Source organism: Malaclemys terrapin, chromosome 10, assembly GCF_027887155.1.
Source record: "Malaclemys terrapin pileata isolate rMalTer1 chromosome 10, rMalTer1.hap1, whole genome shotgun sequence".
Classification (NCBI taxonomy): domain Eukaryota; kingdom Metazoa; phylum Chordata; order Testudines; family Emydidae; genus Malaclemys; species Malaclemys terrapin.
In genome coordinates, this window is record NC_071514.1 from 16,486,271 (window position 1) to 16,512,609 (window position 26,339).

A 26,339-nucleotide genomic window follows, 5' to 3' on the forward strand; every position below is an offset into this window, starting at 1 on the left:
AGGCTCAGGCCCATAGGCCAAAATTTTCATAAGTGACTACTAGTGACTTCAGGTGTCCCCAGCCATTTTTGGATGCCTACCTTCAGACACCCTAAAGGAGCTTCATTTTCAGAAAGTGTTTGAGGACCCACATTCTAAAGATCAGCCCCATTCCAGGTGTATAGTATTGGCTTCCAGAATCTGAGGTATCCATAATCATGAGTCACTTCTGAAAATCTTGGCCAGGGTGTCTAGGCTACTAAATAACTATCTACCTATCTTGGTACTTTTGTGGCTTCAGCATTGTAGTAATAACTGAATACCTCATAATCCGTAACGAATACTATCCTCACAATACCCCTGTGAGGAAGGGAAATGTCATTTATCCCCATTTTACAGAGGGGAACTGAGGCACAGAAAGACTAAATGACTTGCCCAGGATCATGTAGGAAATCCTTTATTGAGTCAGAAATTTAACCCCAATCTCCTGAGTCCCAGTCCAGCGTCCTACCCCTTATACTTTGAGAGGAGAGAAAAAAAAGGGAGCTCTCCTGTTTAAATGCTTGCCATTTCTGCCCATTTTCTACTTTCCAGTTAGTGTGGAGGTTACAGGCTTCTCTTTCAACTGAGCATGTCCCTCTACATTGTTACCCATTTAATAGCACCAAAGACATCTGTAACGCGAAATGGCTTTCAATGTTCTTTGCAGTCATCAGTCAGATTGGGCTATTACCTTGACAACCATGAGATGTACCTGTGAGGAGAAAAGTAATTCTCCCTTTCCCCCACCTACGCCCCACTGACTGAGGAACTTTAGGGAGCCCACACTTATGATTTCATTATGAATTTTTTAAAATCTCAAGCTGTCTTTAAATGTATGTTTACATTTACCCCCCAGCACCAACTGTTCTGTGTCTGCTTCAGCATAAAACTACGAGGAACTAGATAGATCGGGGGCTCCATTTTACAGCATCCTTTAATGCTTTCTAGTGCATTATGACTATTGACACCTGCAGTAGCAGCCATCTAAGCACTGACTAATGGCTTCCTGTATCTACTTTTAGCATTGTCTGCTAATATTCACTCTTTTTGAAATGATTCCCAGCTGTTGGATCCTTCCAAAGCGTGTGTCTTGCCAGACTTAGGGATATGAATCCCACTCACAATTGCCAGGTGGCTTTTAACGACTAAATGAAAAAGCTTTTCTCACCCAACGGAGAATTTGCGGATGGAGTTTGAGAAACATTCAAGATTTATTTAGAAGGATTCTTTCACGGCCCTTACACTTTCAGAGCATTTGAATAAATATGGCCATTTGTTGACAAACTATGATGTAATAATTTCTAACTTAATAATATGGCATCTGTTCAAGTAAGCTGTAGCTTGATTGCTTTATTCCCACATGACTCTAAGCTAACAACAACCCATTTGCAGCAGGAACTGTTCTGAAACCCTCCTTCATGGAAGGCATAAATGGAAAGTCATTTTCCCGTTCTTAATTTTTTTTTTTTTTTTTTTTTTTTTTTATTGTTTGACTCTAGCACTTGTGAAAGGTGTTGAACTGACACCCACGGAATCTGAGATCTTCTGCTTATCCCCAGAACAGGAACCGTATTATTCTCACATGGCTGTCAGTGTAACTCAAATCTGGCCCAGCAGAGGCACTGTTCATAGTGGGAGTGGAACTTGTTCTCCTTGGCCTCTCTGGGACATCCAAGAAGGATGCCAGTTTGTACTAACAGTGATAGTGAACACTGGGAACTGAACTGAGCTCCCTTCCATTTAGCCAGAGAACAGGGAAGAGCTTGTTTTAACCACAGCAGTTTAGATTCTGCAGAAGTTATTTGGGCCCAACACAAGTGGCATCTCCAAGAATATCTACATTTTTAAATGGCAGGTTTCAGAGTAACAGCCGTGTTAGTCTGTATCCGCAAAAAGAAGAACAGGAGTACTTGTGGCACCTTAGAGACTAACAAATTTATTAGAGCATAAGCTTTCGTGGACTACAGCCCACTTCTTCGGATGCATATTTTTAACATTTTTAAATGTTGTTGTAGTCTTGGTCCACACCATGCTGTGCAAGCTTGAGGACAAAGCCATTTGGCACTGGCTGGCAGTAAACCATAGCTGTTGTCTCCAAAGGAAGCAATGGCCAGAGGAAATGACAACTGTCCCTGCATTCTGGCAAAGAAATTTCTTTACTACCCAATAATGAGATAGAAAATGCCTGCTATCACTGTCAAACTTCATACCTTTTGTATCTAACCAATGTGTTATAAATAAAAGACCAACCCATTCGTTTTAGAAAGTGTATGCCTTCAAACAAAACTGATGTGCTTCAGTCATCGTTACAAAATCGCTTTCACATGCACTGCTATACTGCGGTATCACGGCAGCGCAGTTTGTGCTGATACTTAAAATAGACAATACCTACCCTATTTCAAATCAGATTGTGTAATAACGGTGGACAAATGTTGACTTTTTAATGGTCACGGTTGTACTTCAATAACACTTACTATAACATTATTGGCTTATAAAATGTTGACACTGTTAAATGGTCAGACGCATGCTGCTTAGTTCTGACCACAATCGTATTGAATTGTTACTACTCATTGAAAATGTGCATTATTCAGAGATTAAGCCATTACTGAGTAGAGCTAGGCACAAAATAGATTTCCCATTTTGCAGCAAATTCCATGATTTTGAAATTTCACCAGTTCCAAAATGGAATGAATTTTTTTTAATTTCCAGAAAAATGAAATTCTGAAAAATGTCATGTTTTTTAAACACTTGGGACATTTCGTTTTGATAAAACGGAAATATTTCATTTTAATTTTGACTTTTTAACTTTCTTCAAACTGTTTTTATATAAAAAACACTATTTCATTTGGAAAAGTCATTTTGAAATGAAAAATCAGTGTTTGATATTGAAAATGCCAAAACAGGATGTTTCACCATTATTGAAACGCTTCACTTCATCTTTTTAACAAAATTTTGTCAAAGTTGGCATATTCTTCAAAGCATTTTGATGAAAATGACATTTTTGGTGTGGGTTTTTTTTGGAGGGGAGTGGGAAAGTTTCATGATTAAATTCAGACCAGCACTATTACTATGTGTATTGCTTTTTCTCTACTATCCTGCAATATCCTTTTTAGCACTGAGTATCACGTGGCAGGCTGTCTGTATTGTCACTCATGGATAGACTGTTGCTTTCACTCAGTGGGCATGAGCCATGTGACCAGCAATCCTCATGTCACTATGCCCTACAACTATACAAGCAAACTTATTTCCTGTTGGGATGTTTCTTGACAAATTTGGTTGTAATGCTACTTTTAATACAATGCCCCAAATTTCATGGCAATACGTTTTGGGTAAGTAGTTGTAATTAAAATTTTACCATTTACATGCACAGCGCGGACACCTCCTGTATTTATTTCAGCTGTGGAATTTGTTCCAGATTAAATCTTGGGTTTTTTTTAATTACAAGAGGATAAGTACAATAATTGAAGTTTTCTTAGGTAAGAAATTGGAGCTCCCCAGAGTTATCTTTTATTGTTTTTACCTGTATAACTCCAAACCAAATGTGATTTTTCTAAACAAATATTTGACATTGTATTACTTTGCAATATGAACAGGTTCCTTATGTCTGCATAGGGAGGTTTATTTAATTTGGAAAAGAACCTAATGGTCTTATTTGCAACCAAACATTGTGTTTGAAGAGACTGCCCTCAAGATGCTCACATAACTATCAGCAGGAGCGCCGCCAGCTTTTCTGCCGTCCTAGGTGGGGGAAGGTCCCGCCCCAAAATGCCGCCCCCCACAGAGGCGGTGGAAGGTCCCGCCGCCGAAATACCGCCGTGGTCGCCACCCCCCAAATTGTAGCGCCCTAGGCAACTGCCTAGGTCACCTAATGGGTTGCACCAGCCCTGACTATCAGTGACTTTAAAAGCAAATGTATGTACATACGAAGAGAAGCCTAAACTGATGTATGTTGACATACAGAAGAATCCTATGGATATAAGAGATCAATGAACAATCTGTCTAATCATATGCTGACTCTATTATGTTATAACCATTATATGGCCATATGGATTACAAACAAGTTTCTTTAAAAGTCCATCACTACAGAATTGCACAATGAAATGTAGTGGCTCCAAGGACTATACTGGTTAAAGAATATGGATTTTAAACAATGCCTTACAAATACATACGAGTGAACATTTTACATAAGTAGTATGCACAGAAGTACATAACCCTTGACCTCCGTGGGACTATTCATGTCCATGAACTCTCACCAGCATGAGGCAGAGTTGCATAATCAGGCCCTTTAGCATATGGGCTATAATCACAGTAATCCTAGACACAGTGGGATTACTTAAGGACAGCGCTCCAGCCCACTCCAAATCTAAATTTCATGGCACTGAAGCTAGATCTTCAGGGGGGAAATTTCTAAAAGCATCCTTTAGCTTTGCTCCCAGAATTGCAATTTGGAGTGACTGAGCACCCAAAAGTCCAGAGGGTGCAGATTCAAAACTGCGACTGTGAGCACAGGTCAGAATTTTGGGATGCACAGAACATGGTTGCAAAAAGTTCATGCCCGGAACACAGGCATGCAGTTTAAGGTACTCACATTGAGGCCACTCTGAAAATTTGATCCTGTGTTTTCATTTTTTGCGGGGGTGGGGGGGTGGGGGTGGGGGTGGGAGGGGTGTTGCACATGTGAGTATGCAGCCATCCACAGTCCTGATACCATATGTGTTTATACTGCATTCCTAAGAAGTTTCCTGTCACATGTTGTGATTTCCTTCTGTGTACATGTTCGAATATCTGAATATTAAACCTAACAAAGTGGAATATGTTGGGTGGGGGGGGGGTGTTCTTGTTTTCCTGTTCTTCTCTAACAAGTCAAGAGGGGTGAAAAATGAAGGCCTGCTTAGTCAGAAAACAGGATGTAACCCTTTCTCCGTGTCATGTGTAACTTTTGCTTAAAATATGCTTGAGTTGACAAAGATCTAATTCCTGCCTTGGTGTTCTTTGTCACAGGTCTCCACAGAACTAAGAATACTGAAAGCAGCCTCCCTTCCCAGGATGGACCTGGTCATCAGTTTTGTTTCTCTTCTATTTGTAATCTCTTCTGTATGCACAGGTAAGTTTCCAGCCAACAGAAGGTATATAAATAACAACAGTATTTGTAACTTGGGAAAGTGCAGCTGTAGGTCAGGTGTCTTTTCAGTCCTTAATCCAGTGTCTGCAGGGAGTTTATAGCACAAGCAATGTGGGGAAATACATAACAGGATTAATCTCCCAAGTTCCCCAGCCTCCCTAGTTTAGAGCATCTTCGTTAAAGGCAAAGGAAGAAACTACTAAGCAGTTGAAAATGCTATGTGAAGTGAAGAAGCTGAATAAGCCAAGTTTATAAAATAGCCCAAGAGCTGTTGTTCTGAGATGTACTTTGAGCATTTTATTGCATTGTCCTAGCTCCACCCTCATGGCTAGAACATCAGAAATTATGGGGAGTGCAAAAAGCCATCCTGTCCCAGGATGGTTCCTCGGTCCTTCTCTGGGTCTTGCTGATAAAAGTAAAAGCATTTCATGCATTATGTTCGGCCTCTCCAAGTTACATTTCTCCTCACTGTGGTATTCTCTATATTCTAAGTATGGCTGATTTGTTTCTGACTTTTTTTAATCCTCCCTAATTTAACCCCCAAAGCCATCATTAAGCAACATGAGGTATACTGTCATTGCCGTGCTTAGGGAATTTTAGGCACAAAAGGAAACTTAGCTAATTCTGCAGAGTGCTCTGAAGGGGAGCTGGCATCTGAGTGCAAAAAGACCAGGAGATTCATAGATAAGGCTGACATTTCATCTGTGATGAAGTAAATGGGTACTAGAGAGTCAGTTAACCCTTTAGCTATTTCAGTCATTCTATGGCTCGCAATGGATGTCTTGCTGGAGAACACCGACTCGGATTGGATTGTAGAGTTTCTCCACTGCTCCTGGTATGAATGAGTTAAGAAAGGAGCTTAGATCTTTAACTCTGAATTATCCTGGCTTTTGCTAATTTAAATCCAAGTCATAAGAGTAAATCCCCTCCCCCTAACCTCTGTCTGCTTCTCTGCCTGTCGTTAGACTATGAATTCCCCAGGCCTGGTGTTGTCTTTTCTTGAATGTTGGGAAAACACCCATGATAAACTAATAATAATAATGAGCTGGCTTTCACCCATCCAACTTAGCCTGTTTGGAAGATTACACCTTTAGATTTGATTCAAATGTCAGTGTCTGTGATTGATTTTTATAATCTCGATGGGAGCACACTTCCAATTATTCTTGTCCCTCGTAGAACCCTTGATCATTTCTTTTGACGGTGGTTGTCTATTTAAATTAGTGTTATTTTCAGGCTTACAATGCAAGTTCCATCTACTACCTGAATTATTTCTTTTTCAGGCTACTCTTATTGATTCTATACATCTCCCAGTAGAGAATGGGAGCCTGAGTCTGATCTTTTCTCCTCCAGTGTAAATTGGGAGGAATGCCATTTATACCAATGGGATCACTCCAGTTTGAAACTGGTGCACATATTTGATTTGAGCCCTCGATATTTTTCAGTGTTTGAATCACGCTCAACAGTTATTAGCATTCTTTGACTTGATCCCTGCATTTCTATGTAAAGAACTTATGTAGAGCCAGGACACATGTTGCACACATGAAATGTCACTTGCTACCCTGGATAACTGGTCCTGTGGAGTCTCCATAGAGGATGTCCTTAAGAGACACCAAACCAGTGGTTGATCCAATTCTGTTGTTTTCTTAAGAGTTGGAGTTGATTTGGAATCTGACAGGAAACTCAATGCAGATGGACAGATTTTGTTCATGATGTTACAGAATTCCAATTGTCCTTCTGGTTTTCTAGTGGCAAAAGAATACAGAATATATAGCTCCCTAATTGTCACAGTATTTCTTGATGTCAGCACTAGAACATCTTGACAGTGAGAGAGTCTTAAAAATGATCGCATTGGGCGAAGTTCCAAGAGCTGATGAGAACCTGCAACTCCCATTAATGGGAAAGGGTTCATTGTTTAAACTCCCATTGTCCTCAATCTTCTTCTTTAATTAGGAAGTTTTTAACCATCATGAAACACACACACACACACACACACGCCCCTTGTTGAACTAGAGTAGATGTGGGGCTAATGTGTTGGGTAAGATTAAAGCAGATAAATACCTTAGCTTAAATACTTATCACATGAGATGCCTTTGGGTTTGGTGCCTGAGCACAGTTGAGATATGTGTGGAGACCAATGATGTGCAACCCTCGGGAGGGTGGATCCTTCTCTTTTTTGTTTGAAAGATATAATGAAGCCAACCGTTCTCTCATGAGATTTCTAGCTTTTCCTGGCTTTGGTCAGACTGAAATCTCCCTGAGAACTATCCTGTTATGGTATTTAAACCACTCGTGCTTCCAATCCCAGTTGAAGAGTAAAGATTGTAGAATTGTATAGCTTTTTCCCCCCTTTAAGTTTACCAGACCTCACCGGTATTGTTTGGCATTAGCTCATGTTTAGGTGATGGTTCAGGTTGGGTCTTATTTTCTCCATTTTCATTTGCTCCCCAGAGCAGACACCTTTGTGCAGCTAGTGACAGACTGCTCACGTTATAACTGGACATTGACAGGCAGAGCTGTAACATTAAGGGCAAAATCCTCCCCTTTTCTCTACCGCTATCTTGATGCGGTGGGACCAGTGATGTTTTGCTGTGCAGGGTAGTAAAGTTTTTTTTTTTTTGTGCTTCCTGACTCCAGCAGAGCATGGAGTAATGGTCTCAAGTTGCAGTAGGGGAGGTTTAGGTTGGATATTAGGAAAAACTTTTTCACTAGGAGGGTGGTGAAGCACTGGAATGGGTTACCTAGGGAGGTGGTGGAATCTCCTTCTTTAGAGGTTTTTAAGGTCAGGCTTGACAAAGCCCTGGCTGGGATGATTTAGTTGGGGATTGGTCCTGCTTTGAGCAGGGGGTTGGACTAGATGACCTCCTGAGGTCCCTTCCAACCCTGATATTCTATGATTCTATGTTCCCAAAGTTATCGCTCATTTTCCTTTTATCATGACCCAAATACAGTCCAATCAAGGTGGGACATATTTGCATTTCAGGGAAGAGGCATCCTCTTTGAATGTAATTTATCGAGCATGACAGCGTCAAGGGCATACATGTGACATTTTCTTTCTTGAGAGAAGCCAGGATAATTTTATCATCTCCCTTCATCTCTATCAGCAGAAGCAGCCTCAGCGTGTCCTGATCAGGACCCTGAGCTGGAACCCTGGAACGCTGGTCACGATGAAGATCAACACATTGAAATCAGCAAAGGCAGGAAGCTCCTTCTCTCTTCCTCTGCGACCGTCCACTCTATCAACATCACAGATGGAGGTAAATCCTTCTGCCAGCCTGAGAGCCTAGCCAGGGGACAAGGGTTCTCCATTACGTCTACTTAGATCAGCACAGATGGCACAGGGACAGCTTCCTCCAGGGTGCTCTGAGGTAGAGCAAATATTGGATAATGCCAACTTCAATTTCATACCAGGGTGGGTGGTGATAGGGATGATATCAGCTCTGGGCAGCTAAGAGTAGCTTGTTTGTTGTCTTCTCTGGAGAATTTACAAAAGTACATCAACTTGCTTAATAGTTCTGGTCCTACAATTTCTTTTGTAAACCCTATCCTAGTAATTCGCTGTACAGATAATGTCATAATGAAGCAACAATATTCTTAGGGTCTCAGGACAAGGCAGATACGTGTTTACTCTTTGTCTGGAAGGGCAGTATCCTATTTTGTTGCTGATGACTGCTAGCATTAACCGCTTTTATTCAGCATTAACTCGTAAGTCCTTGTGCAGTCTCCTATTCCGTCCTACTCTATGCAAAATTCCACTGACTTCAGTGAGAGTTTGCTTGAGTAAAAGCCAAATAAACACTTTAGGATCTGGCCATAACGCAGCTTTGGGGAATATGTTTGGCATTTCTCTCTGATGTAATTGGAAAAGCTGGCCCTGCCTTTTGCACAATAACACCAGTAACTCTGATGACTTGCTGTGTTTTAAAACTTCATACCATTATTTTTTCCTTAGGAAAACTGGTAATTAAGGACAATACACAGCCTATAGTTTTGCGAACTCGACATATATTGATTGAAAATGGAGGAGAGCTACATATTGGCAGTGAGCTATGTCCATACCAAAGTAATGTGACGATCATCTTATACGGGCGGTATGTACCTAAAGAACATGAATCCCCTAACTTAGTGCTGGATCTCTATATTACATGTTCCCTTTCACAACGCAGAGATACAAAATAATAATCACAATTAAGGTTTCACTGACATTAAACATAAATCACTCATGCAAACAATGCTTTGTGGGGGGCTTCTTGGAATATTGAGCTAATTAACTTTACAAAACAAAACAAAAAGAGAAACTTTGGGACCTGGTTTTGAGACCTGTTTGACCCATCAAAAAACTGCCATATATTTCACCATCAATTGTTCTCATTAGCTGTCTTGCTCAAGAGATTTTGTAGCCTATCCATTCTTTCAAATGTTTTAAAGTCACAGGAAAAAAGGCCCAACGTTTCTTGCAGTAACCCTGGTCTGAAAATTTTCATGCCTAAATTTCTTTCCTTCTTATGAGAGAGAGAGAGAGAGGGGTGTGTGTGTGTGTGTGTGTGTGTGTGTGTGTGTGTGACAGGTGTCCCTGATGTACTGGGGTACCACTGAGCCTGCCGGTTCCACCAGTCTGGGTTCCGTTACACTGCCCTGCTGAGCCAGGCTCTCAAACCTCCTCCAGCACACTCGCAGGCAGGGCCACAGCCAGCTGCAGAAAGACATAGACACTGTGTGGGAAGACTCAGCTCGGGAATTCCCCACCACTCAATGCACACCCCCTCTGGAGTGTAAACCCAATTGTATTGTCTTGTGCGGCACAGAAATCTGTAGTTTAAGCTCATGAAATTCACTCCCTCTCTCAACATGGAGGAAGATCTGCCGGGCCGGAGAGGAGCAAGGGGGGGGACGCAGGCTGGCGGCCCGGCAGCTGCGGCCGGCAGCCATGGGGGGACGGTGGGCGCAGCCGGAGGAGCGGGGGGGGGGCACAGCATGGCAGCCAGAGGAGCGGGGGGGGGGGACCATGGGGGTGGCCGGGCAGGGCCGGAGGAGCCATGGAGGGGAAGGGTCGGTGCAGCCGGAGGAGGAGCCAAGGGGGGGGGGTCGCCTTTTTTATCTTTGCTCCCCCTCCTCTTAAAAGCTGGCTATGCAACTGGTTTTCAGCAGTCATCTTGGGCAGGGATTCAGTGGAGAACAGACCTAGATTAACTCACTTCCCTGCCTTAAATGGGATTTACATATGGCAGGAATCGTTTGTTTCCCCGCTTGGCCCCCACCACTATTAGTGGAAAAATACTAGTGGGCCAAGATGGGGTCCAGTACCAAGTGACATGATCACACGACCTTGTAGTGTCAAAGCAGCATCCCAGGAAGCTTCTCAGGAAAGTCGGAGATTAGCATCTTCAGAGTTCTATTGTTCTCCCTAATGGCCCATCCAGGCTGATTGCCTACTGTCTGGTGTGCGTTCCCCAGGTGTAAACACAGTTGTAATTGTTACATAGGCAATATTCTTAACTTCAGATACAGAAATGATACATGCGTACAAATAGGATAATCATAGTCCGGACATCATAACCTTTCCAATGATACCTCACATGATCCATCTTACATAAAACATATCTTAGTTATGCCATGTTCAGATCCTAACAATATCTCTATGAAGAATATGGGGTGTAGTGTCACAAGAGGTAATTCAGTCAAAGAAATAGACTTCACTTCTGTGCAAAGTGCTCTAATGTTTCAAGTTGGTAAATATTACTTTCTATTCGCTCAGGCCTGGTTGATGCACAGCTTTTGTACTGATATAACTATTTCAGCTAGGGATGTGGTTTGCTTTAAAAAAAAAAAAAAAGTTATACAGTTACAACTGCTAGTGTGCATGCGGCTATACCAGCATAGCATATTCCCCTTCCCATATGGGAAAAGCTATCCTTGTGTAAGCCCATTTATACCAATATAACTGTATCCACACTAGGTGTGTTGTACTGCTTTCCTACCAGTACAGCTTTTGTGTGTCGACAAGCCTCCAAAGTGGAATGTCAGTAGTAATCTAAAAGAACAACAAACTAGTAATGAGTCAGCTGCCATGTCTGTCCTAAATTGTCTCTGACCCCTGTTGTTAGTGTTATTTCAGACAAAGAATTTATTTTCTATAGAGTCCCAGCATTTTGCATTCCTTGGGATCTCTTGAAAGAAATACATTCTAAACCTGTTGCTTCCTATCCTGTTGGGCAGTGCCAGCACTTGGTGGGAGGCTTCGTGTTGGCTTGATAGTAAAATATTCTAATTCATATGTGTGTATTATGTTTTTACCCTACAGAGCAGATGATGGCATCCAGCCAGACGCTGACTTTGGGCAAAAATATATTGGAGTCAGTCGAGGTGGAACCCTTGAGATCCATGGTGAGAAAAAGTTGTCCTGGACTTTTCTAAACAAGACTCTCCACCCTGGTGGCATGGAAGAAGGTGGCTACTACTTTGAAAGGAGCTGGGGGCATCGAGGTGTCATTGTCCATGTTATTGACCCAAAAACAGGGGCAGTCGTCCATTCAGATCGGTGAGTCAGATTTTTTGACTTTACCTTGAAGGCAGCATCACCGTCAGATCAGAGACAGGCAAAGGGAATTTCCAGGGACAGATTTATGTAGGTCTCATTGTATGCCTCACTATAGCTCTTTTCAATTCCGTACTCTCCATAACCAAATTAGGGCCCAATCCTGCAAGATGATGAATGACTTCAACTCCCTGCAAAGTCAGCAAGAGGAGATGGTGCTCAGCACCTTGCAGGCCCTTAATGTGGATCAAAGACAGTTATATCACGGAGTCCTTAGGTTTTTCTGGGCAGTTTACCCAGAAACTTCCTTTCTGATGGGTCATTAGCAAGTACTAGATTTATGGCCTACAAAATTATTATTATTATTATGTATATGTTTTGTGGTAGTTCCTAGGAACCTTAGTCCTGCACCAGGACCCTATTGTGCTGAGAGCTGTAAAACCCAGAACAAAAAGATGGATTGGGCCCCAGCAAGCTTACAATCTAAGCAAACTGGTATCCTAACCAGGCCCTGAAGAACTGCCTCAGACAAACCTCTCATTGACTTCAAAGGGGATGCAAAGCTGCTGGCTGGATTCCAACTGAAGCAGCACTGTAGTCTCACACCAGAAATAAGTGATGTATTTTTCCTTGTGCTCACTTCAATCAAATTTGGATCCCTTCTCTAAGGAAACATGTTACCACTAATTAAGACAATTAACAGTTTTAAATATTTAAAGCTTTAAAAATGTTTATGAAGAACTGCTGATTGTAGGGGTTTTCATCTGAGAGCTAGGGTTTTTTTAAAATACAGGCATGCATCTTATTTCTAATCCGGTGTTACAAAAGGAAATAACTGCACAGTAAGTAATGTATTACTCCGGTAGTGGCATGCTTTTTTTAACTAGGATAAAAAACAATCAAGCAAACAAAGCACCCAACAACAACAGAAACAAAACAAAACACCATCCTAGAAAGTATAGCAGTAAGAAAAAAAAATCTTTTTCTCTTTTCCTACATACCTACCTACTTTTTTCACCTGCCACTATTTCTCAAACGGGACGGTTATTGTTACAGTTTTGCTGTTTCATTATCTAGATCTTAGGCAATTCTCTGAATTAGTTTTATGGCAAACCATAATGTATTCTTTTAAACAAACCAGTATAATAATCATTCCATTTCATTATACTATTAAGTAGCACTTTTGCAAGGGATGATGTATAATGGTATCTGTAGCAATACAAACATGTAGCTCTCTCTCTATAATACCGATTTTTAACCAGAGGGAATATAGAGAAGGTGTGATGCTCCCTGGTGTAAAAGCGTCTTTTCTTTCCTTTAGGTTTGATACCTACAAACTGAAAGGGGAAAGTGCCCGTCTTGTCCAGTATTTGAGAGCAATTGACAATGGCATGATCCTGTCAATAGCAGTGAATGATGAAGGATCTAGAAACTTGGATGACACAGCCAGGAAAGCAATGACCAAACTGGGCAGCAAGCATTTCCTCCATCTTGGGTTCAGGTATGTGCCTATCCTGCCAGTTCTGCCAGCACAGAAGACGTATTATGCTTTTCATATACCCAGATAATTCTACTCTCTCAAACGCAAAATGTTCTTTCACACTGTGAAATTTTCCCCCTTTTTTCTATGCGAACTTTTAGCAGTTAATTAAATAGCCTAAGATGCATTCAGTGTCTATATTGGGCATTTTTATTAGGAGATTGAGGAATAGCACATGATTCACATTAATTTTTCCATGATAACCCCACAAGTTATCCATTCCTGTTTGTTTCCATGCCATACCCTAGAGATTTAAGATGTATGTATGTATAAATCTATCCAGTGTACTGAATATACATATCGTTCTCTTGGGTAAACAAACTTTAGGGCTAGTGTAACAGCCTTATAGCCCTGGCTAAATACATAGACAGACATTCTGGAAAATATATTACATAACTAATCAAATGTATATTTGGGATTTGTGCAGCACATAATTTAATATGCATTATATTTACCCTGTAGACTGTAAAAGTCCTTTGGCCAATATACAGTATATGTTGGCACACATATTGTTTTAGAGAATATGTACTATTTGGCCAGTTGGAGTCCTAGTTTATCACGTTGCTCTGCATTTATAAAAAGTGGTTGTTTGTTACCCAATAGGTCATAGTCTATGTAAAGTCTGGAGGAGTCATTGTGGACCATTTTTAAAAAATCCTTCAAAAACTGAGCCAAAGGCCAACCTTTGTGAACATGTGTGTGACAATTAGGCACCTGCAGATGGAGAACATTTTCATTCTGGTATATAAGGAAACTTAGCTGTGAGAGACCCTTACCTGTTACAGGGAATTGGATGCACTGTATTGAGAATTCCTAATGAAATAACCTAGTCTGCAAAAAAATAGGACAAAAACTGAACAAACAAACAAAAACCCAGTATTTCCTCCCAGATACCCACAGTCCATGTTATGGCCCAATGGCCTGCCAGATTTCTGCTTCTGTAATTCTAGTTTTGAGACATGGAAAGAGACTTTGAAAATCCTACATCTTTTTTCCAGTCCTGCAATGGGGAAATTTTTTGTTTTTCATAATTTTGGTGAAACTGCTCCTGGTATTTTTATCCAACAGTGGCATTTTAATGTTCATTTCCAGCTCCTTTACAATAGGTACTTTGAATGGAAATGCCTAGAGAACATGAGTCATCGTGTTATGACTCAGCTCTGCCATGAACTAGCAGTTGCCATCTAAAAGCTAACACTTGCCACGCTGCTACTTGAGCTACTGCAGCATTTCTCTATATTTTAGAATAGGAAACAGTGGGGCCAACTCAGATATTTCTTGGGTAAGAGGGCAACTTCTCCTTGCCCCTGCCTCACTGGCTGGAACTCATTCCAGTGCCCACTCATCCCCCCACCCCCCCACAGGGACCAGTGGCGGATTAATAATTTAGCCACCCCTATGCCGGGAAATAATTGCTGCCCTGGCCCCGCCCCGACTCCGCCCTTTTCCCCGCCCCCATTCTAACCCCCTCCCCAAAGTCCCCGCCCCAACTCTGCCCCCTCCCTCCCCCTATTGGATCCCTTCCCCAAATCCCAGCCCCACCTCTTCCCCCAGCGTGTGGCGTTCCCCCTCCTCCCTCCCTGCCCCGCGAAACAGCCGTTTCGCAGCACAAGCGCTGGGAGGGGAGAGAAACAGGACACGGTGGCGCGCTTGCAGAGGAGGCGGAGGTGAGCTGGAGCAGGGGGGCGGGGCGCGGAGGGGAGCTTCCGCCCCTGCAAATTTGCCGCCCTAGGCCTAGGCCTTGTCGGCCTAGGCAATAATAGGGCGCTGACAGGGACCCTGGACTTCTCTTGGCTGAGGAGTCTCCCCCCAACCCACACATTGCATGAGTCAGTGCTGCAGGAGTCAAGTTCTCAGCAGGCTCCCCTGCACTCCACCCCAGAGGAACAGACTCCCTGTGCACCAAGTTGCAACATCATTTGGCATGGATGCACTTCCATCTGGATGGAGGGTTGGCCAACCCAAATTTGAATGGCATTGTGACCCTGTGCACCCGCCTGCAATGCCACTGAAATTTGGACTGGCCACAGCTCTGTCTGTATAGAGGAGCAGCCAGGTCAAATTTCAGTGTTGTGACCACACAGCCAGAGTGCTGCTCCAGATCACTCAGGCAGCAGCCTTACTGATTTAGTACAGGACCTCTAAAAGTTGTCTGGCCACAGTCCCCCCCAGTTCCATTTTATATATGGAATTTTGAGCAAGTGCAAAAACCTGGAGTGTGTGGGGGAGAATGCACCTCTTCTTATTGACAGGAAATAACAGCGACATCTTGAGTATTCTGATGTGGTAATTCATGGCAAATGTTGACCCTTTAAGGGTGACCACTGTGTAACATACAGGTTTGTAAAAATATTTGCATCCCTATGTACTAGTTAGGTGCGTCCACCACTTTTGAAAACATTACCTCTGAAGTCCCAATGACTTTTTTAATGAGTCTTGGTCTCCTGTGACAGATTTATAAAAGTATTAGGTGTCTAAAGATGTAGACAGCTGCCTAGTGGGATTTTCAAAACCCTGTCTACAGCTTTAGACACCTCGCACTTTTTCAATGGGAGTTAGACACCTAACTTAGGCACTTTTGAAAATATTATTTTAAAAATCCATCAGGATAAAAAACTAGCAAAGATTCTTTGTTCCACAATGCCCCAGTGCCTAATTATCAGCTTCTAAATTATAAATGATCAAAGCCGGGAATCCTTACTCAGGCAAAATTCCCATTGAAGTCATTATTTACTGAGGCCAATGTTCGAAGTTTTGTCTGAGTTAAGGATTGCAAGGTTTGGTCCACAAATAACACATGACCCACAAACACCCTGAAATCTGGGGGGATGCCTTTATCCAGAACCAAATCCCAAACTTCACAACTGGATCCTTTCTCTACACCAGGATGAACCCAAAGCCTGAACTGAAACAACCTGATTTGGTTCTGAATTCTGCAGCTTGGACCCATTTCTACTCTGAGCAGAAACTCAACTGCAAACCTATATTTGTACCAGAATCAGATAATAACAAAGATTGTTACATCTGACCCCTTTCTCCTCTGCAGTGCAGTAGATAGTGAGGGAAAGGGACTGGATGTTATTTTATTGTCATTTTTGAACCTGTGCCTGGGTACTGCATATCAATAGCTACATAATCATACAAGAAAGTCTGAATGCCACGCTGCCTCTTGTTAGGTTTTTACTCTGTAGTAGAGTTAGTGATTTTCAGTGCACTGTACACTTAGGCACATTTTTAGTACTGCTAAAGTAAGGGCCTGTTTAAGGTAAAAAGTCCCTGCTCATTCTGGACACTGTAGTTTTGTAAAAATTACTCTGGGCGATTTGCTAGATTATATATCCACCCTCTAAACTACACTGCAGAGGAGGAGTCGGACAATGGGCAGTGGATTGATTGCTCTCTCTTTCTGATCACCCTAAAACATCTGTTGGCTTGATGACAGGCTGACAGTACTAAATCAAACACCTGTGTGCCAGATCTGCCCAGCCTTATGTCCGTTGCTGATGACCGATTGCGAATGTTGCTGAGACAATACTGGTGCAACCCCAGCTAGTAATTTTGGGGCGAGATATATTTGTTTTTCATTTCTGAAAGTGCCAAATGAGTCAGGTGACTCAGTCACTGCCTGGGTAATTTTCTGGTACTGTGGGCTACACAGGGAGATTGATAGATGGATAGAAACCATCTGTCTCCACTTCTGTCACATTAAACCAGGTCCTGAACTGCCATAAATCAGCATTGCTCCATTAAAGTCAAAGGAATGATGATTTACACCAGCTGAGCATCTGGTACACGATGTCTGTTCCTGTTGCCCATTTGCTGAATCCAGAAAAATCCGAAAGAATAGAAGAGCTTCCCCTTCCTTGTCTCACTAAGAAATGAATGTGCCCTTTAAATAATGAGCTTTTTTTTAAATCAATCAATCAATCAAGACAAAGTCTTTCAGCACTAGCTGCTGACAGTTCTAATCCGAACCTCACACTGGCATCAGTGGTGCTACTCTGGGTTCACACCGGCGTAAAGGAGAGTGGAATTCAGTCCTCGCATTTCACACCATCAGGACATGTTACATGTGGCCACGTGCATTAGGATGAACTGGCTTAACCATGCTGTTCACCATAAAACTAACTCAGGGAACCAAATACTGGGAAGAACGAAACGGGTGCAAATATTAGTTTAAGAACAAACTGAACTATTCTGCAATATGTTTTGAATGCTCTTGGCCTTGTTTATTTTTAATCATATTTTTGTCATTTGTTTTTATTTTTGTTAACCAAAAAGAAAAAAGGAAGTTGGTGGGAGGCGGGGGGAGAGGGGGGAGTCTGTCCTGCCTGCTGAGTGATAAAATGTCATTTCTTCCACCCTCCCACCCCTCTCTTTCTCTTTGGCTGGCGATCACAGAACTCCAATGCCTTTGGCATTCGGTGTGCAGGAAAGATTTTTCCAGCGGGAGCATCTGGCTCCCTGGCAGACGCCTCAGGCAGTTGTGCTGGCAACTTTGCAGCTTCCCCTTGGTCTGTCCTGTGGTCAGGCCACTGATGAGCTGCTGGAGCTGCCTTGATTTTTTTGAGAAGCCATTTTCTTTACATTAACAGGGTGTATATGTCACCCCCGTTCTCACCATGGGACCGTGCCTACTCAGAGTCTGCTCCTACTGAAGTCCAAGGGGAATGTAGCCATTGACTTCAATGGGAACAGAATCAAGCCCTAATAAAGGTGAGATGGCTGGTAATATACATCAGGGGTTGGCAACATTCGGCACGCGGATCGCCAGGGTAAGCACCCTGGCGGGCCGGGCCAGTTTTATTTACCTGCTGACGCGGCAGGTTCGGCTGATCGCGGCCCCCACTGGCCGCGGTTCGCTGTCCTGGGCCAATGGGGGTGGCGAGACGCTGCGGCCAACACATCGCTCGCCCGCGCCGCTTCTCGTCGCCCCCATTGGCCTGGGACGGCGAACCGCGGCCAGTGGGGGCCACGATCGGCCGAACCTGCCGCGTCAGCAGGTAAATAAAACTGGCCCGGCCCGCCAGGGTGCTTACCCTGGCAAGCCGCCTGCTGAACGTTGCCGACCCCTGATATACAGTGTGTTTTTGATAGGTGGCTTTTAGCGTCCATATATATTTTCTATAGAAGCCTGAGGGCGGGTTTTAAAGCCACAGTTACCATCAAATGCAATGTGTGAGGTGCTGGCTTGGACTTCTAGGATGAAGTCCTGACTCTCTTGAAATCAGTGGAAGTTTTGCCAAGAGACAGAGGATTTCTCTAATAGCGTTTTTATTTGCTAAATGTTGGGGCCTCTCGACTATAGTGGAAGTCCCACAATGCACTTCTTGTTCTGTTGTGATGCACATTATTAATTAATAGCATTCATGGCTGAAGTCTATTTAGACACACAACAGTAAATCACATTCAGCAGCAGGACAAAACTCCCTGCTCTGACCCATTAGTGCCCTTCTCTAGGGGATTCATCTCCAAAGTTGAGAGGGCAATTCAGTCTCTGTTCCCCAAACCAGTTCAGTTCACATGCTAGTGCTTCGAGCATTGCTGATAACTCTCTAGTAGATACTGGACTGAGTCCACCTGTGACCATCAGATAGTAACAAACTGCACTTATTACTGACCTGGGGCTGGAGCTGACCCAGTGATCGTGGCTCCTAAACCCCTATTCCTGGTCACAGTTTGAAGTGAAGAAAATCTGTTCTTATGGCATATCTATGCACCTTTGATAGCAGTTTTTGCCAGAAAATCAATAAAACAGAGTCCATTATAAATCCCTATGGCTTACTACAGGCTGAAACCTGACCTACAACATTTCAGCACAAATTCAATTTGCTTAACCGAATTTGGGTATTTTAAAGTTCTTTTTGGGGGGAAGGGAAGCATTGCAGCCAGCCAGAGGCATTGCCAGTGTCCCATGTTGCTATCACACAAAAGCCTCTTTAGCTATTCTATAAAAAGTGAAGTCCACCTGTTACATTTATACAACACTGATTAATTATATCAAGAAGATATTTGTCTTTGAACTTCATTTCTCTTGTTGCATAATTAGCAAAGTATATTAAGTGTTAAGATATTGTCAGTGTAAAACCTAGTGTCACATAAATCTGTCAGTTTTGAAGATGGTGCACCAGGGCGGAGAAAACAAATGATGCATGCAAGTACCAGATGAAATAATATGATCATTTCTCATCTTGATTTCTCAGGCATCCTTGGAGTTTTATTACAGTAAAAGGAAACCCTTCCTCTTCTGTTGAAGACCACATTGAATATCTAGGTAATGCAGAAGCAAATGCTTGCTTGAAATTGCCTGGGCAAGTTCCTCCCTGGTATAATTCCATGGAAGTCAGTGTAATTACGTAAGGAATAAATTTGTTCAATGACCTTTGTACTGTCTGACATGACACTACATTGAAGCTGTGAACAGGAGTCTTCCCTCCTTACATTATCCCCATGCTGTGATGCAGTTGGATGGGATTTGACACAGGCCACTCATACACAGAAATACAGGACCAGATTCTCAGCTAGTATAAATCCGTATAGCTCCATTGAAGCCAAATTATGTACAGGTCTGTTGCATCTTACGCGCATTTAACATGCGCGATTTCAGCGTTACGTGGTCAGCAAAAACAAAACAAAAACAAAAAAGGAGAAAAATAACAATTTTAATACTGTACCTGTATTGCGGGCGATTCCGCCCGCCATTACACTCAATGTAATTTTGACTATACGCGATTTTCGCTTTACGCGCTGACTGCGGAACGTAAGCCCAGCGTAAGATGCGACAGGCCTGTATCTACCTTTTTGACATCTATCAGTGGAACGATCTCAGTTAACATGAGATGAAAATCTAAGGCATGATATTGTACCATGAGAGTCAAAACCCAGCAGCCTATACTAGTTTTTGAGGCTCTTTGCTGTGGAATACCCTAGTATTTTCTAAATAAAGACAATGACCTGGTTTGTCACAATGTAAACTAGCAAACAAAAAATGCAAAATAAAACAAAAAAACGTGATTTTCTTAATTCACTTGACTTTTTGAGAATTCCTCCTCTACAAAGGCAAAGTCTGAGCAGAAGGAAAGAGTCTGAAAAATCACTCCAAGAGCAGGAGGAACAATTTTGCTGGAAATTGTGGGCAATTACTGAATCTGCTGTAGTCTCCCAAGAGACACAAACACGGGCTTGCTCCATTGCCTATGAAGTCTTAGCTTCTATCACTTGCAAACCATGAAATTGTTAATAATTGTTTTACAGGACACAAGGGATCAGCTGTGGCCAAAGTATTCAAACTATTCCAGGCTGAGAATGGAGAGCATTTTAATGTGTCTTCAACCAGTGAGTGGGTTCAAGGTGAGCCATCTGTTTGCCTGCTAGCAGAGTGACAGCGCTTAGACAGTGCTAATCGCTCTTTGAAATATTCCTTTTTATCACACCAATCACATTTCCTCTCTTTAGAAAGAGAGGCTCTGATATCTGTTAAGGTTGCCTTTAATCCAAACAAGAACACAAGCAGCATCTCTATTTCCAACCCCTGCAAGACTCTCTGTAATTTGTATCCTTTGTCTTTTTTGCATTGAATGTGACAGTCCATGTGTTAAGGCCAAACCAACATACATCCTCTTATTTCTTTTGATTATGTGGTCACCACTTGTCAGAATGATGTTTCAGTTAACAAACAGCAACTGATTACAAGCTGACTTGAATATACTGTATATAGAGGTCTCTAGGGAGAAGGGCACAATTCAAGTTCCACAGCTGTTAGAAATGCTCATGCTACATACTCAAACCATGTAGCTTTTAAATAATTCCATGCTCCCTTACCTTGCTACACTTCATAGCCTCAGTAAAGCAGCTGCCAGACTGGCAAGGAGAACCAGGAACTAGGCAGTTATTGAAGTAACTTGTTCATGGTATTGGAGACTAAATTCTGGTAAGTGCATTTTTGCCGCATTAAGTATGGCTTTCTATAAAACGATCTTTCCTGTTTGTCTCCAGATGTAGAATGGACAGAGTGGTTTGAGAAGCCCAAAAAGGCAAGATCCAAAGACACGGAGAAACTTTCTGACCTCAGAGCGGCAAACCCAGGCAAAATCTGCAGTCACCCCCTTGCTATCCAGGTAGGACAAACTCCCCATTTTCCCTATAGATTAGCTTGCCTGATGTGCAGCAGCAGTATAGTAAGCAACCAACTGCCACATCAAAGTCAAGAAAGTTCTAGTAGACCTCAGGCCTTCTTGGTGACAGTGTTGTGAGTGTGAATGCATTTAGTTTCTAGACGTCTCTTGATGCTCTTGCACATAGACTGGCCACGATGCTGGCAAATGTTTAACACTAATGGGAGGCTCATAAAACAAACTATATTCCTCATTCTGAGTCTGATCCTGCAACCCTTATTCAAACAACCAGTCCCAGGTCAGTCAGTAGGACTACTGGTGTGAGGAAGGGATCTATGCGGTCCACAAAATACGTAGCTTCCTACAGGAAGATTAAGGGGGAAAAAGAGAGGATGGAGATTTTCCAAGGGTCTAAAATGACCTTAGAATGGAAGCTGTCTGAAAAATTAAGCACAGAATCTGACCATAATATTAAAACTACAGGTTGCATTAGGTTATGGGGGGAAATGTCTTCGGGCTTGCAGTCATTTTTTAAGGTCCATTGCTTTTTCTTTGGTAGAAAGAAGTCTGAATTCCATTGTGCGAAACATGTAATTAAATCCTCGAATGCACATGTTGAGGGGAAAAAGTATCCTTGTTATGACTGCAAAAGCTACTTAATGTCTGAAGGAAAAATGGCTTTTATTGGCAAATTCCCGCTGCATACTTAAATGCCCAGTTGATAAAATTCTGCAGCTCAAGTGCTGCTTAACAGAAGACCATAAAATGATTGGTACTGTGGGGTTTTTACAGGGTTGGCTTGAGCATTAAGGCATGTAGGAATTGATCCAGCAAACTCTTACTCACCTAAGTAGCCCTTGCTCACAAGAATAGTTGCATTAAATTTAATTGGACTACTCATGCAATGAGGACTACCTGTATGAACAAGGGCTTCCAGGACTGAGTCTTCAATTTAATCTCATTGTGGAACAGTTTTTTTCCTCATTGTTCACTATTACTTGCCAGGTCAATGGTAAAACGGACTCTAGATGCATTTCAGCTTTTGTTCATGTGTCGGAAGAGGGATTTCAGTTCAGAACATGAGAGCCACTAGGCCAGATACTAATTTAACTAATAGTTGCTTTTGTTCATATGTATTAAAAGTGAAACAAGAAACGCCATATTTTTCTGTTTCTGAAAAGTTATAAATCATGAGCTTCTAAATCCTCAGCTGATATAAATCCATGTAGCCCATTGACTTCATCAGTTTACACCAGCTGAGGATGTCAAGTAATCAGAACTAACCTGCCCCAACGATGCTAAGCACAAGAAGAATCAAAATAGAACCAGAAATTTGTAGCCAAGGGCACGTTTCCCATTGATTGCAGTGAGCGTGCCTATATGAGTGAGTAGGAGTTGCAGGATCAGACCTCTAATTTAGATGGTGACTCATTTATGAGCCTCGTGCCTTTTTAAAATGAAGGTTATTTGGCTGGTTCTATGCAATGTGTATCATTTTTGTGCAATGGCAAAAAGGGTTGCAAACCGAGGTCTAGACTGTGGTATTGAATCCCAGCCTTGAGGGGGGATGGTATGGACTGCACTGCCCCAGGAGGAACGCATGCTCGACATGTTGAATCATCGCTTGGGGTGGTGTAACCTGATCCCCTCCCAGCATACCCAGCCAGCTCCACAGGCTGGTTTGTATGTGGGAGAGCAGAGGCCCATCTCTTCTTGCCCCCTTTGGGGCAATTTGTGACCTCAAGGTGCATGAGGGAGCATTCCTAGTGCTCCCTGAGTATAGAGATAACAAATATCCCTGGCCCTTGCAAGGGAGAGAGAGAGAAGACTCCCACCTTTCTCCTGCAAGGATCAGACAGTCTGGCCCCAGGTAATGAAATGAGAAAAGTTAAGATGCTTGAAAGCCATGCGTTTGTTTGGGCCCATCCATCTGCATTCAGAATCTGAATCTGACCTCAAACTAGTGGAGATCTAAAATCAAGGGAAACAAGGCAGCATTAGCAAAGCTCAGAGTACTGTTTCCAAAACAAAAAACACCCAAGTCCTAATATAGATGTGGGAGTGACATGATTCACCTAGTATTAAATCCATGTGGTCTGCATAAAAAAGTTATGGTGCATGAACCAACTAGAGTATATAACTGAACTCTACCCATGATCATTCATCCTGTTTTATTACATGGTCATTGTGCATCATCTTAATGCAAAGTGATCACCCTCATTCCATGCAGAGAGAGAGTAAGAGGATGTGAACGCCATTCATGTTTAATGACCATCCCTGTGCATTTCTATTCTCATCCTAGGCAGCTACACTTTCTGGAGCCAATTTAACAACTGAGGTTTTCTACAAAAGCGGCCATGATTATAGGTTTATGTGCCATGGTAAGGATCAGACAGACGAAGGCTGCCAGAATTACCGAGTGCGGTTCCTGTGTGGCAAACCTGGTATGTGACTCGCTTTTTAACGCCCAGCTGCCATGTCATTCAGAGCAGAAACCCCATTTTGAATTTTCCTCCTTCTGAGCTGGCTATTTTATAGGAAGCAGAACTTTGATACCAAACACAATAATTCACTGGGGAAACCCTTTGATTTCCATGTTGCATTCTTTGCTTTCTTCTGATGTCTGGGTCCCTGACTGAGCATTTAGCCACAGGTAGACAGGATGGGCCAAACCAGGCCTGTTGGAGCACCTCCTACTGATGTCAATGGGAGTAACCTCTACTTCCTGTAGAACTGAATTTGGTCCAATGAGTTCCTCAAGCTGAGGTTTGGCTGGGATATTAGAGTCTTCAATAGAGTATCTCGAGAGATTCTTGAGCACTACGTGGAATGATGTGATGGTGTCACCAAAACCCAGTAATACTGTACAGATACTTGGCAAGACCTGTAACAATCTCCATGCTTCCTAAAGCATTTCAAGATGGGGCAGGATTATTCCTTCAGCAAGCAAGGAGACTGTGTTTCATGCTAATGCTGTTGGGAAGCAACGTGTTTTTCAAAGTGATTATTTCTTTTGCAATTATTCATTTAAGCAATACCTGCCCTCATACTGGTCATTACGTGTGATTCTTTAATGCTCATTTAGTAGGGAGATAAAGATGGAAGGCAGTTATCTTTGTTGGGGGAAGAAAAACAGTCATTATGTTAAAAAACCACTTCTGGGAGGTTTATTGCTACTGTAAATAACAGTGCAGCGCAACCATAACTGCTGGAGCTAAGTGGGTGTGGTGAGTTGAGCCACTAAGGGCTACATTTAAATTTAGTTAAATGGCTAGTGGAAAATCTATTTGCCAATAACTAATGAATAGGCCTTTTTTTGTTTGTTTGTTTGTTTTTCACAAACCAAACCTAACCCAGAACGTACTTGGGAGAGCTGTAACATTTATGTTGGATCAGTAAACTACTACATTTTGTTGGTATCAAAAATGCCCAGAGAAGTTAGCGGACAATTTAAGGTTCAGTGAGCTGAATTCTCTGCCATCCCCTTTTTGCTTCCTAGTGAGACCAAAGCTTACTGTAAGCATTGATACCAACGTGAACAGCACAATCTTGAGGCTGGCAGATGATGCACGATCATGGAAGGCTGGAGATAGACTTGTCGTTGCCAGTACAGATTATTCCATGTACCAGGCGGAAGAATTCCAAGTCTTGCCATGCAGAGCCTGTGGGCCTAATGAGGTCAAAGTATCAGGTGAGGATTTATCTTGTCATTCGCATGTTTCTATGGGCACATTCTTCTCTCCTTCATACCCAAGAAGCTCCATTTAAACCAAAGGTGTAGCAGAGATGTGAATGAGAGCTGAATTTGGCCTTCAGTTTGTTGATGCTATTGTGAAATCTGTACCTTTTGCTATCTGAAAATCACCTGACATCTGTAAGTGATGACAGCGCCTTCAGGTTTATCTGTGGGTTTTCCATCTTTCTTCCTAAGCATCCAGTTCTTGATCTTCTCTCCCAAGCACTTTGCAGGGTGGGCCTGAGTTTATAGGATTTGATGTGCTCTAGAAGAGGATCATCTTCTGAAAAGCATAAGATGAAGTCCTTTCTTATCAAAGGGAGAGGAGGAGCAGGTCATGAGAGATTTTTAGGGCTCTGTGTTATTGTAGAGTTGGTTATTTATGCCATGCAGATATATTTAGGCAGAAACACAGTATCCCATTTATAAAATACTACTCTGTTAAAACCATCTGGTTTTAGTATCTATATAGAGCACATGACATAGTGGAGATGTGTTAACTATATGTCCCTAAAGTCACATGACTAGTCATATAATCTCAAACCACAGTGCGTGAGTAAACCAGAGTTGCTGTAGAATGTTGAGTGAATTGATCTGAGACAGAGGAAATGGGAAGGTGAGTGTAGTGATACAAAGTTTTTTTGGTTTTTTTTTTTTTTCTCTTCTGGAGGACTAGCTCAAATCTGAAACAGGCTGCTGGAGGTGAAAAATCATTGTTGTCTAATTGTTCTTCAGTGGTCTTTGTGTTCTAAACCCAGTTCAAAAAATACAGCCACCACAAAGTGACACCTTATTGTCCATTTCAGCAGAGAGGCACAGATGTCTGGGAGAGATTTTCCAAAACACAACAAATGGCTTTTAAATCTTCCCCTGGGTCTGTCAGGTCCTCTTTCCCTTCCAGAACTTGGTTTTGGCACATTGATGGGTAGTGTGGAGAGAGTGCATTAGCTACCCATTCTGTCAATAGACTGAGAACTTTCCAGTACCGTTCTTTACAACAACAAACATTAATGTAAAAAATGTAGCATAGCTGAATGCTTATGGTGATAATTCAGACATGTTACATTGCCAATGAACTGCCAGTGTTTAAATAAGAGATAATAATAGTGAGTCAGATTCATTTGAGGAGAGATTTTTAACATACCCTTAATGTAAATTCATTTTGAGAAAACATACTCCCACTTCGAACAATCAGTGCACCAGACCGTTTGCTCAGCTCTGCGACATTAACTATTTCATGCATCATTATCTCTGATGCAGCCCTTTCTGAAGGA

At 42.3% G+C, this 26,339-nt stretch overlaps 1 protein-coding gene across 1 annotated transcript in view; it reads left to right on the forward strand.

Moving 5' to 3' along the window:
• Positions 1-26,339, forward strand: part of CEMIP (cell migration inducing hyaluronidase 1) — a 144,894-nt gene that overhangs the window by 70,977 nt on the left and 47,578 nt on the right. The window contains exons 2-11 of the mRNA XM_054041306.1: positions 5,023-5,125; positions 8,245-8,397; positions 9,093-9,231; positions 11,442-11,678; positions 12,997-13,176; positions 19,419-19,489; positions 20,470-20,565; positions 21,211-21,332; positions 23,632-23,773; positions 24,829-25,020. Of these exons, the coding sequence (XP_053897281.1) occupies positions 5,068-5,125; positions 8,245-8,397; positions 9,093-9,231; positions 11,442-11,678; positions 12,997-13,176; positions 19,419-19,489; positions 20,470-20,565; positions 21,211-21,332; positions 23,632-23,773; positions 24,829-25,020 (1,390 nt within the window). The 5' untranslated portion in view covers positions 5,023-5,067. The remainder of the gene's footprint in view (positions 1-5,022; positions 5,126-8,244; positions 8,398-9,092; positions 9,232-11,441; positions 11,679-12,996; positions 13,177-19,418; positions 19,490-20,469; positions 20,566-21,210; positions 21,333-23,631; positions 23,774-24,828; positions 25,021-26,339) is intronic.